At 50.5% G+C, this 12,237-nt stretch overlaps 1 protein-coding gene across 1 annotated transcript; it reads right to left on the bottom strand.

The window, feature by feature from the left end:
• Positions 1-691: 691 nt before the first annotated feature.
• Positions 692-11,945, bottom strand: KRT79 (keratin 79). The gene is made up of 9 exons (XM_043883295.1): positions 11,403-11,945; positions 9,275-9,495; positions 8,166-8,226; positions 7,970-8,065; positions 3,564-3,728; positions 3,232-3,357; positions 2,081-2,301; positions 1,582-1,616; positions 692-1,353 (listed from the first exon to the last, which is right to left on the bottom strand). The coding sequence occupies exons 1-9, from the start codon at positions 11,877-11,879 to the stop codon at positions 1,148-1,150; spliced, it is 1,608 nt and encodes a 535-aa protein (XP_043739230.1). The 5' UTR covers positions 11,880-11,945; the 3' UTR covers positions 692-1,147.
• Between the last annotated feature and the right edge of the window lie 292 nt (positions 11,946-12,237).

Below are 12,237 nucleotides of genomic sequence, written 5' to 3'. Positions count from 1 at the left end.
CATCTCACTCCAAGATGATGAGCTGGGAACCAGAAGCCCAAGCTAAGGGAAGTAGTTCCTGCCAAGGCTCTTCTAAGCCAGATGCTTTACACACGTTTTCATCACACCCATTTTGACAAAGGAGGAAGTTCAGTCACTCAGTCATGTCCGACTCTGAGACCCCATGGACTGCAACACACCAGGCTTCCCTATCCATCACCAACTCCCAGAGCTTGCTCAAACTCATGGCCATCGAGTCGGTGCCATCCAACCATCCTCTGTCTCATCCTCTGTTGCCCCCTTACAAAGGAGGAAAGTGAGGCCCAAAGAAGCTAAGTAATTTGCCCAAGGTCACACAGCTAGTAAGTGGTAGCGTCGGGATTTAAACCTATTGTGAAACCCAAGACCTCTCCACTGAACACATGCTGCCTGCCTCGCGGAGTTGGCAGGGGGCACAGTAGCATTAGGGAAGTGGCTGGGCAATAGACAGCTGCTGGGAGCTGGGTCCTGCTGGGAGCTACTTACATAGTCTCTCCAGCTTTCTCCAGGAGGAGAGTAAGAGCCAAAGCCTACAGTGGTGATGGCACTGAACTAATGTGCTTTTAGCATGATTGAGATACTGTGAGCATGTGGTTGTTGCTGCCTAACCATCACTGAGTTAATCAGTTGACAGTTTCTGTTCTCTGGGCAGGACAGACAAGCCCCAGACAGCTAGCTGCAATTGCCATTTATTGAGATACATCACAGCACAGACAGGGGAGGGGGACGTAGGGAGATTCAGGGAGGGGGTGATCTGGTGGGAGGCGGGAGACCAACTCCTGACTTTCCTTTATCCTTTCTCAGCCTGACCTGAGTCCAGAGCAAATGAGCAGAAGAGGTGAGAGAAGCCGAGATGGCCTGGGGAAATCCAACCTCCTCTCCATGGTCAAAATATCATCCCTGAATCATCCAAACACATCCTGCAAACTAGTGGCCTTAACCACCCCTCCCATTCTGTTGCAGAACTAAGGAGAAAACCTGGGTAGATTTGAGCCCTTCCCAAAATGCAGATCCCATGCACCGTCTGGCATGCCGGTACCCTGGGTCAGTGGTCCTGGGGCTATTTCCTGCTCCTGAGGATGGGGAGTGGAGAGAGAAAGCGCAGGGGCCCCGGCTTGCAAGACAGCAGCTAATACCTCCGGCTGGACGTCTTGACCGTGGTGGTCTTCCGCAGGATGGAGGTGCCCCCAGAGACAGGCCCTCCCTTGACAGTGCTATAGCCCGCATTTGTGCTGAATCTGCCCTTGCTGGCGCCCCCACCCCCACCCAGGGAGATGCCACCCCCGAAGCCAGCCGCGCCACCTCCGCACACAGTGGTGGAGTTGCCCGTCATCGCTGCAAGAGAAAGGGTCTGGGTGAGGCAGGGCAGCCGTGTCAGGAGAGGATCCAGGGCCTCCAGACATCAGTGAGTGATGGGAATGAACTCAGACAGTGGTGCCCTGGGAAACTGGGGGCAGGGAGTTCATTCTCTGGGACCCCCCGAAACTGTCTCCAGGGCTCAAGGACAGATTGAAAGGACTGAGAAGAGGACTGGGGCCGGGCCCGGGGTGGCAAAATACTCACAAATGCTGACAGCACTGGGACATTCTCCAGACATCCTGGGGGAAGCAGACAGGCCAGGTGAAGGATCAGTGGTCCCAGGAGCCCAAGTAAAAACTTTCTCTCTCCCTCTCACTGTCTTTACAATAGATCAACTCAATGGGCCTTGAGACTCTCAGGAGCCGAGGCCACCCAAGACAAAATCAGGGGACCCAGCTTGGTCCAGGGCTGCCCTGGGCCAGGTACCTTTCCGCCAGGTCCTAAAGCCAGCGTAGCAGAGTAGGCCAGGCAGCTCCATCCTTCTTCTGCCCTCTCCTCCCCCCACACTTGCACCATAAGCAGCACCCCCGGCTCCAGTGGGATGGGAAACAAAACCCACGGAGAGTCTCAGGTGGTGAGTTACGAGCCCAGCTCCATGGTTGCTCCCTTACCCTCCTACCCTTGGCACAAGAACCAACTACATGGGATCTCCCACAGGGCAGGGCTGGGAGCCCTCAGAATCAGGATGGGGGGGCGCACCCACCTGCTCTCCTCACTCTCCAGCAGCTTGCGGTAGGTAGCAATTTCCATGTCCAGGGCCAGCTTGACGTTCATGAGCGCCTGGTAGTCACGCAGCAGCCGAGCCAGGTCCTCCTTGGCCTGATTCAGGGCAGCATCCAGGTCCCCAAGTTTCTTCTGAGCATCTTTTAATGCCAGATCCCCGCGCTGTTCCGCATCCGCGATGGCAGTCTGCAGCTGCTGGCACTGCCCAGGGCATGAGAGGTATTGGGCACACCCTCCAGGGTCATTGCATCCATCTCTCTGCCCTTAAACATCCCCAGCTCCCCTGACTGCCACCCCAACCAACTGAGAATGAAGGAAAAGAGAAATATTCCTCTGAGAGAGGAGGTGATACTATAAAAACAAGATCATGGAGCCCCACTGGGAAAGTTCTTACTGAAGTCTAATCTTAAGACCCTCCTGGAGGCTTTCCTGGTGGTTCAGTGGTTAAGAGTCTGCCTTGCAATGCAGAGGACATGGGTTTGATCCCCGGTCTGGGAAAATCACACATGCTGAGGAACAGCTAAGCCCATGTGCCACAACTACCGAGCCTCAGCACTCTAGAACCCATGCTCCACAACAAGAGACGCCACCGCAATGAGAAGCCCATGCACCGCAATGAAGAGTAGTCCCTGCTCACTACAACTAGAGAAATCCCGAATGCAGCAACAAAGACCCACCACAGTCAAAAAATAAAAGAAAGAAAGAAATCTTTAAAAAAAAAAAACAAAAACCTTCCTGCTGCAACTCACCTCAGTGCCACAAAAGAGATAAAATAAATCATACAAGCTCACCATTAACCAAATGCTTCATTCTGCTCTTAGGAGAAGTCTATGCCTTGGAGTCAGCAACTGGGACCTGGACTCTTGAATGCTGAGACTCCTGCTCTGACCTTCTGGAGATGGGATCAATCTTCTTGGAGGGGGCTACTCTACCACTAATATGCTATGTGATCTTGGGCAAGTCCCTGTCCCTCTCTGAGCCTCAGTTTCCTCTCCTGTAAGAGGAGCTGCTTGATCTTATTGGTCCAGCGTTTGAGCATATCCCATCCATGAGGAGAAGAACAGGCCTCACCCCTGAGCACACCTCTGCCAACACCCAGGCCTGACCTTCAGGCCCCCACCAGAGGCTCACCTGCTTCTTGACTGCATCTGCCTCCCCCTGCAGCCTCTGCACAGTGCGGGTGAGCTCAGCGATCTCATTCTTGGTGTCCCTCAGGTTGTCCCCATGCTTCCCAGCAGTCACCTGCAGTTCCTCATACTGGAGACCAAAGAAATGGCAGGAGCTATCAAATCGTTCCGGGCCCACCTGGGTAACTGCTGGTCCTGGACCCACCCCACAGCTGGATGAGTAGGCTGGGTGTGTCTAGTCCCAGCCTCCGAGGAGCCCAGGGTCCCAGGCCTCTCACCAAGGGGAAGGTCTGGGTACAGGCCCAACCCGCACCCCTGAGCCAGCCATTCTCTCACCTTGGTCTGGTACCAGGACTCAGCCTCAGCCCTGCTCCTCTGGGCGATCTGCTCATACTGGGCCTTCACCTCAGCGATGATGCTGTCCAGGTCGAGGTTGCGGTTGTTGTCCATGGAGAGAACAACACTGGTGTCAGACACGTGAGTCTGCACTTGGCTCAGCTCCTGCAGAAACAGATGTAGCTGTCTCTAGCACCCCTGTCCCAGGCCAGGGGAGCAGCGGGTGGAGGAGTGATTTTGGCATCAGGAGGCCGTGCTCCCGCCCCTCCAGGATCCACCCTAGAAGGAATCTATGGCTGCCAGCAGAGCTTCAGTCTTTCCAGATGGAAACGGGGCTCCCAGTTGAATAGAAGTCTTTCTTGGTGTGGATTTGCAGGCTTCCAAGAGCCTAAAGAAGGAAGGAGTGCATTCTAGTTGTTGCCAGGCCCTGAGCCAGCAGGCTCACCTGTAATCCTCAGAACCCCCGGGAGGCAGGCGGGGCCACAGCTGGCCCACAGGAGGCTGTGCTGGGCTAAGTCTCTTCAGTCATGTCCAGCTCTTTGCGACCCCATGGACTATCGCCCACATGCCTCTCTATCCATGGGCTTCTCCAGGCAAGAATACTGAAGCGGGTTTCCGTTTCCTCTTCCAGGGTATCTTCCCAACCCAGGGATCAAACCCACATCCCCTGTGTGTCCTGCGTTGGCAGTGGGTTCTTTACCACTGGCGCCACCTGGAAGCCCATATGTATACATATATGTGTGTGTATAATCAAGTCACTTTACCATATAACTGAAACTAACACAATATTGTAAATAAACTATATTTCAATTTAAAAAATTAGAAAGAAAGAACTACCAAAGCCAAAACTGATATCAGAGTAGACACACATTTAGATGTTCAAATTAGACTGGCTTTTAAAAGGTAGAATGGGTTGGAGATGGGGGCCAGGCAGAAAGACACAAGCTCTGAAGACAGACAAAGCTAAGTTTGAATGCCGGTCTGACATTCACTAGCTGTGGTACTGAGGTCCTCACTAAGCCTTACAAGGCCTCAGTCTCTTCTTCTGTAAAATGGCCGTGATAATACCTTCATAATGTAGTTGATCTGAGGATTCAGATTCATACCTGACCCATGGTGAGTGCTCAGTAAAGTGCATTATTTGCCCAGCCTTCTCCAAAGGTCAGTCAACATGCCCATGAAGCATATGCCACAGATAAAATCATTGACACAGTCGTGCGTTGCCAGTATTATCTTGCAGCATCACTCATCACCCTCCCCGGCTCAGGGTCCCTCTACAGCCCTGTGCCAGAGTGTGGTCCTGAGGAAAATTAACTCGGAATTTTTCAGAGAAGAGGCAAACACTATCTACCAGACACCACCAAGAGTGGATAAGGATGTTCTTGCTAGGACTAGAGGATAAATAGGACAAGCTTTCCGAAGAAAGAGCTAATGCAAGTGAGTTAAGGTGTGAGCTGTGGAGTTAAGGTGTGAGCTTTTTATCTACGCTTGGGGAAAGGAGCCAGAGATGTAGTGATGGCACTGAAGCAAGGGCTGGATCCCATAGGGACCTCCCCCCCAGGCCAGAGGGAAGCCACAAGGTCATTTTCCGGCCCTGTATGACAGGCCAGGGATTGGTGGTTGGCCTTCTGAATTTCCTTAAGATCTGGCTTGACCAAAACCAGACCATAAAGTTGATTACCGAGTGCTGTGTTAGCCATCACAACTGGTATGCAAGCAAAGGAACGACTGCTCTGGTCTTCACTCTTACCTCCCAAGGAGGCACAGAAAGTGACCCTGGCTTGGTCACTTGGTCAGCTCCCTTCCCTCCTACTTCTAATTCTGACCTAATTCTAACCTCCTCACCTAATTCTCCCACACTCTTGATGCCTGGTTCACCTGCTGCTCCCCAAACACACTGTGCTCAGTGTCATGGTGCAGGCTGGGGCCCTAGTTGGCAGATTCTACTTGCCCCTTCTTTAGAAGTCCCGTCCTTCCTTCGAAATCCAAAATGCTGTCTCCTCTGAAACTCTCCCAGCCCTCCCAGGAAGAGTCAGCCACAGCCTGTCCCATGCACCTCGCCTGTCCCAGCATGGCTCTCAACATATCATATGGAAACCTGCAAAGGCAGACTGTCCTTCCATGGTTGTGCAGAAGGTACTTAGCAATATGCAGCAGATGGACGGGGAACAGCAAAGGAACGGAAAGCTTTTTGAGACACTAGGAAAGCCAGTTCCTTCCCACTGAGAGACAAGGGCCTGGGCACCCTTGACCTGTCCTAAAAGAGAGACCATCCTAAGAGAAGAGAATGAGGAAACCCCAGATGGTGAATGACCATCAACGATCCCAGTAAAGAAAAAGCGACGGAGACACCTAAGAAATCATCAGAAGGCAGCACTGGGTTAACCCTACAGACAACCCAGGCAAAGCCAACAACTCGACTCCTACATTTGCTCTTTCCTATCAAGGGAAACAGTCATCAAACTGAAAAGGGCAGGATGCTTGGAAAGAAATGGAAGCCAAAAAAATACTGAGAGTAGGAAAGGCCTTGGCCTTTTAAGAACGTCAGTGGTCCAGGCCAGAGGAGAAAATACTAGGACCTCATGGCCATGGCCAAGGAAACAAATACCCCTAGAGATCCGTGAGAAATACGGACAGCAGAAGAGATTCCAGAACTTGAGACATGGAAATGTCCTCATTTTCAAAGGGGAGAGATTTAGACTTCTCCAAGTTAAACTTGACATAAACCTCCCATGAACCTCTAGAATGGACTCTAAACTATGTGTGAAAGGCATGGAGCCAACAAGACACCCCTAGGAAAAATCAAGCCAAATAGATTTTCTTTTATGCCTGCATTATCAAACTACTAAAGGATGCCGTGGATGTTGTTTGACCAAGACTCTTCTTTTTTTTTTTTTTTTGAAGACATCTTTCCTTCTCTTTGGAAATGCTTTTACTCTGGCATTCTTAAAAGTAAGACAGAAAAATGTGGGCCAGATTATGCCATAGTTAACTGTATTTTAAAATAGCTGAGCCACTTGAAACACGATTATTTACTAGTGGAGTGATCAGATCAGCCTGGTGGGAAGGCATCAGTGAAGATCTCATTCTTGGAAGAGGACCCTTTGTTGGATAACCAACAAGGACCAACTGTATAGCACAGGGAACTCTGTTCAATATTATGTGGCAGCCTGGATGGGAGGGGAGTTTGGGGGAGAATGCATACATATATATATGGCTGAGTCCCTTTACTGTCCACCTGAAACTACCATGACATTGTTTATCACTTATACTCTGATACAAAACAAAACTTTTTTTTTAATTCAGCAGCCTATATACAGGAAGTTGGCAAACAGGGGGTGCATGTCTCACTTAAAATCATTCACATGGAAAAACCCAGGGGACTTTTAAGGGGCAAACATTTTGAAACAGCTTCTAAAATTAACACATAAACTAGTATTACAGTAGGCTGCATGAAGAGAAGTCTGGATCCATAACCTTCCTCCCCACCTCTGAATTTTCTGAATTCTGGACTAAGAATGCTGTTTCCCCAGCTTTCTCACATGCCACAGAAGCCAGTTCTCTAATCATCCTGACCACTAAAGTGTTGTCATATGGCAGACATTTGTCACTTGGAAGACAATTGGATACACGCAGCCCAGAGGGCAGAATCTGGGCCAGTTAAGAGCAGAAGTTGTGGGAAGAAGATTCAAGTCAGCTTTCCAATACGGTTGTTCAACAATGGAAATGCCTGCCCGAAAAAAGAGTGAGCTCCCTGACTCTGAAAGTTTTCAAGCAAAGACTACATGGTTCCCTGTGAGGTATATTAGAGAAAGGGCTCTTATACTGAGCACAAGATTGGCCTCTGGGTCCCTACTGAGTCTAAGAGTCCATGATCAACTCATGTCAAGTTCAACCTTCTTACCTTAATCTTCAAAGCCCCTTTGTTTCCTGGAATCCCTCAAAATTCTGTGATCTACCTGCTACCCACACCTCACCTCCTGCTCTAACTTGGAATTTCAATCCCCACCCTTTGCCCATCTCAAGTCCTCCATCCTTTGCTCTGTTACAAACTGGGCAATAAGGAAAATAGTATAACAGTCCAAGGACGAAGTTTTAATTCCACAACTGCCTCTAGCTAACTAAGACAACATGGACAACTTACTCAGAGCTTCAGTGTCCAAGACTATAAAATGGAGACCATAACAGTACCTGTATTATGAAGTTGTTGAGGGGATTATATAAAAACCTTAGCCCAGTTCCTGGCCCATTATAAGCACAATAAGACTTGGATGCTAGTATGGATTAAGGGTCCAGGTGCTATATTCTACCAATGAAGTTGCACTACTGAATTCTGATCAGACTTTTAAGAGGAACCCCCAAAACTGTATGTGAATGTAAGTATCCCTGTCCATTGGCTATCTCACCTCTTCATAGAGATGCCTCAGGAAGTCCATCTCTTCCACCAGGTGGTCCACCGTGCCATGCAGATCCATTCGGCCTATGTATGCAGCATCCACATCCTGGGGGAGAGAGAGAGAAGGGCAGTGGGCTCAGCCCCCAGGACTCTTGCCCCTCTCCAAGTCAGCCCAGCACCCTGGCAGATAAAGACCACCTGCTCACCTTCTTGAGAACCACAAACTCGTTCTCTGCGGCAGTGCGCTTGTTGATTTCATCCTCATACCTGTTACACAAGGAAGACTCAACCCAGTTCACCTTTTAAGACACTGAACCTAGTTGGCTTTAAGGAGTCCCTAATAGGTCCCACGATGGCCAAGAACACCTCTGGGGAGCAGTTCTGTAATGCAGCCCACCAATGGAGAAACTGGGATACAGTTTTTAAATAATCCACCCACCCTCTTTGAGCAAGCGAACACAGTATTTGTGCAATAATATGGCAACTGAGAGCAGCCATCTCTTTGAATCAGAGCCCTTGGGAGGCTTTATGGGAACAGGTGAAGATGTGTCAACAGTGGTTAACCTTTGCATTCACTTTCTACAGCGGGATATCGTTGAAAATGCCAACTTCTGTCCAACTGCTTTCACTGAGACTTTTAAGATTTAAAAACTGCCAGTGTCAAGCAGTGGGGAAAGTTATGAATGTTTATACCTTAAACTTATAAATATACAGCTCAACCAATCATAATATGTGAATTTGTGTAGTACATTATTTGCATCTTGATTCAAATAAACTGTATTTTGAAAATTTGTGACACTTACAGAACAAGGGCAAGTTCAATCATTGATTAGATAGTTGATGATACTGAGGATTACTGTTTTAAAAGACTTAGGTGTTCTTATGGCATTGTGTTTGTATATTATTAAATCAAGTTATACAGATGAACTCTATGAATACACCCAGTAAAAATGCTTGTGAGTGAAATGACTTGGATGAATGAGATTTGCTTCAAGACAATAAGGGAAGAGGGAAAGGGAGTGAGTAGGGGTATAACAAGATAAGACTGGCTGTGAGTTGATAATTATAAAAGCTGGGTAATGAGACCATAAAGGTTCATTACACTTTTCTCCCTATCTTATAATAGTTTTTAAAATTGTGACAACCCTCCAGGAGGCCATGGGTCCAGAGTGTGAGCCCCCATGGGAAACAGCTCTGTCTGAGCAGCCACCCAGCTGGGTCCTAGGACCCAGGAACAGGGTGGCCCTCTCTTGAGAGATCCCCATGCTGCCCCTCCCCATCCACACACGGCCACAGCTGGTCCAGCACTCCTCACTTGGTCTTGAAGTCCTCAGCAAGATCCTGCACATTCCTCAACTCCGAGTCCAGCCTCCCCCGCTCGCTCTGGAGGTTGTCCAGCTTCCCCCGCAGGTTGTTGATGAAGCGCTCAAAGAAGGGCTCCAGATTGTTCCTGGTGACGCCTAATTTCTGACCCTGCTCCTGCAGCAGCGCCCACTTGGTCTCCAGCACCTTGTTCTGCTGCTCCAGGAACCGCACCTGAGCCAGAACAAGAAGGGTGGGCCGGGGCCTCCCCCAGCTCCAGGAGGGACCAAAGACCAGGCCCATCATCACCATCCATCCTGACCAGGACACACCATGGGGCAGTGCGGGGTCTATGCCTTGCTTTGGGGAGGACTTCCTGAGGCAACCATCTTTGCTGAAAAAGACAGTTCGATCCAATGACAAGGACTCTAAAGGATTAATAAACATAAAAGGTCCAGTTCGGTCATTTACTGGTTGGTGACAGTCAAGTCACTTCTCCCTGGGTCTCCTCTTCTCATTTACCCTGGGTAAATCAGACTAAATCAACGTTTCTGAACCCTAATTCTGCATCATGATCAAAAATTTTAAATGCAGAAACATCTATAGTATATGTGTATATATATGTACATATGGATATATACAAATATACCTACAAAGAGGGGAAAAGAAAGCAAAAGTGACAAAATGCTAAAAACTGGTTAATCTGGGTGAAAATAAATATAGGAATATATTGTACTATTATTGAAACTTTTCTGTTAACTTGACATTTTTTAAGTTTTTAAAATACGGATGTCCAGCCCTATCTCTATAGACTTAGAAGTGTGCTCATGGTGTGAGTTTAATGGGCCCCCAGGGGGATTCTCTGCCCAACCAGGCTTCTAAGACACCAGACACGGACAAACTTTCAGGCCCCCAGGTCCCAGGCTGTGATTCTGAGAGCCTGAGAGGAGTTTGCTTCTTTGACCTCTGGGACAGTCCCACAGAAGAACCAAAAGTCACTCGGGGAGACGGTGAAGGGTTGGGCGAAACAGCTTGCCTCATCCTTTGCCATCTGGTCTCTCCGGATCCCACCTCCACAGCACCCCAGGCCCATGGTTCCACGGCCCCAGGGCACCACGCAACAGGTGTACCCGCCAGGAGCAGCGACCTCTTAAAGCCATGAACTGAGTCCCAGGCCCACCACTGCCTCCAGGTGATCCTGGGCAATCACTTTGTCTCTCCAGACCTCAATTTTCTCTTTTTAAAAACAGACACACTGTCACCTAGACTGACTCATGAAACACTGTGGGTATCATATAGGAAATGAGGCATCAGGGTCCTTTGGAAACCCACAAATCACTGAACCAACGTATGGTCATCCACCAGGATTCTCCTCATCATGGTCCCACTGATTGGGGGCCTTGGGGTAGTGGTAGAAAATGCAACAAAATGGACCTGGAAGTGCCAGGCATTAGTACAAGAGCTTGCCTCACTGGCCTGGGGGCCAGAGAAGGAGTCAGGATACCCCTGATCTGAGGCAGATCAAACTGCATATCCCTGAGTCATGGTGAACTGTGACCACTGAATTCAAGTCCACCCCGACACTGAGTTTCTTGGTTGGAACAGCAAGGAAGAATTGGAGAAGCCAAAAGGAGATTTCCTCTAGAACTCCCCACTGCTGCACTGTGTCCAGATAACATTTTTGTCCTTAGACCTCCTCCAAAACTAAGAGAACAGACAACACCTGGGGTTCTTGGGGACTTGACACTCAAGCCAGTTTTCCCAGTTAAAAAATGACAAGAAGCAGGAAGGGCCACCCCACTAAGAGGAATAATGAGGACAATCCACTATTTAATTGTACAATAAGGCTGCTGTGAAACCCCATTAATGATGACTGTAAGAAAGACTGCAACACCATCAAGCTGAGCTGGGCCAAAAGGCCTCGTGAGTGCAACTCAAGAGTCATCATCACTTACAATAAAGACCATCCAGCCACTCAGGTCCAGGCATCCCATGCTCAGGCCAGAAGGGCTTCAAAAGTCACTCCATCCATCCCCACCCCAGTACACATGGGTTGCAACAGCCTCCGCCCCGCCCACCCTCTCTCAGGGGCCCAGCTTGCACTCTTCGGCCCCTTCCTGCCTCCTTCCACCTGGGCCCACCTTGTCGATGAAGGAGGCGAACTTGTTATTGAGGGTCTTGATCTGCTCCCGCTCCTCCGTGCGCACCCGCTGGATCTCCGGGTCGATCTCCACATGGAGGGGCGTCAACAGGCTTTGGTTGACGGTGACCTGCTGGATGCCGCCAGGAGGACAGACGGGCCCCAGCGTCGACCTGCTAGCCCCCAGGCCCATGTAGGCCCCGCCGCCAAGGCCGAAGCCTCCCAGTGCCCGCCCCGCCGAGGCCCCTCCAGCCACGCTGACCGAGATGCTCTTGCTGCCCCCCAAGTTATAGAGGCTCCGGCTCCCAAAGCCACCCATGCTGGGGCCACAGCGGGGCCCCGCGCCACTGCCACTGTTCCGGGACACAGTCACCGAGCTGAAGCTGGTGCGGGCCCGGGAGCCACCCCCGCCACTGGCTGAGCTGGAGCTGAAGGCTCCTTTGGTGGAGTATGTCTGCCGAGACATGGAGGATCTCATCGCTGCAGCGGGGCCAGAGCAGAACGGAGAGCTGGGAGGGAGCACAGTGAGCTGCTGGGCCACTGATGGGCTTTTTATCTTTTCCCAACTGGGCTGGCTCCTGGGCTGCACAGACACTCCTGCCCCATCGCCCCAGGAAAAGAGGGAGGGGCCCTGAGGGCCGGGGGTGTTCCTCTCCCACTGCGGGAGGGAGGGGCTGCTCCCAGTTATCACCTGAGCTCCAGAGCCGGGGCTGAGCTGACTGTCTGGGGCCGGATGCCACCTCCTTCTCCACCCCCGGGGCGCTCCTGACTTGGAACAGGATGACACGGGTTCCCAGGGCCACCCCCACCACCCAGGGGTGACTGGTCTCCTCCCA

Source organism: Cervus elaphus, chromosome 3, assembly GCF_910594005.1.
Source record: "Cervus elaphus chromosome 3, mCerEla1.1, whole genome shotgun sequence".
NCBI lineage: Eukaryota > Metazoa > Chordata > Mammalia > Artiodactyla > Cervidae > Cervus > Cervus elaphus.
This window is presented reverse-complemented; position numbering and strand designations above follow the sequence as displayed.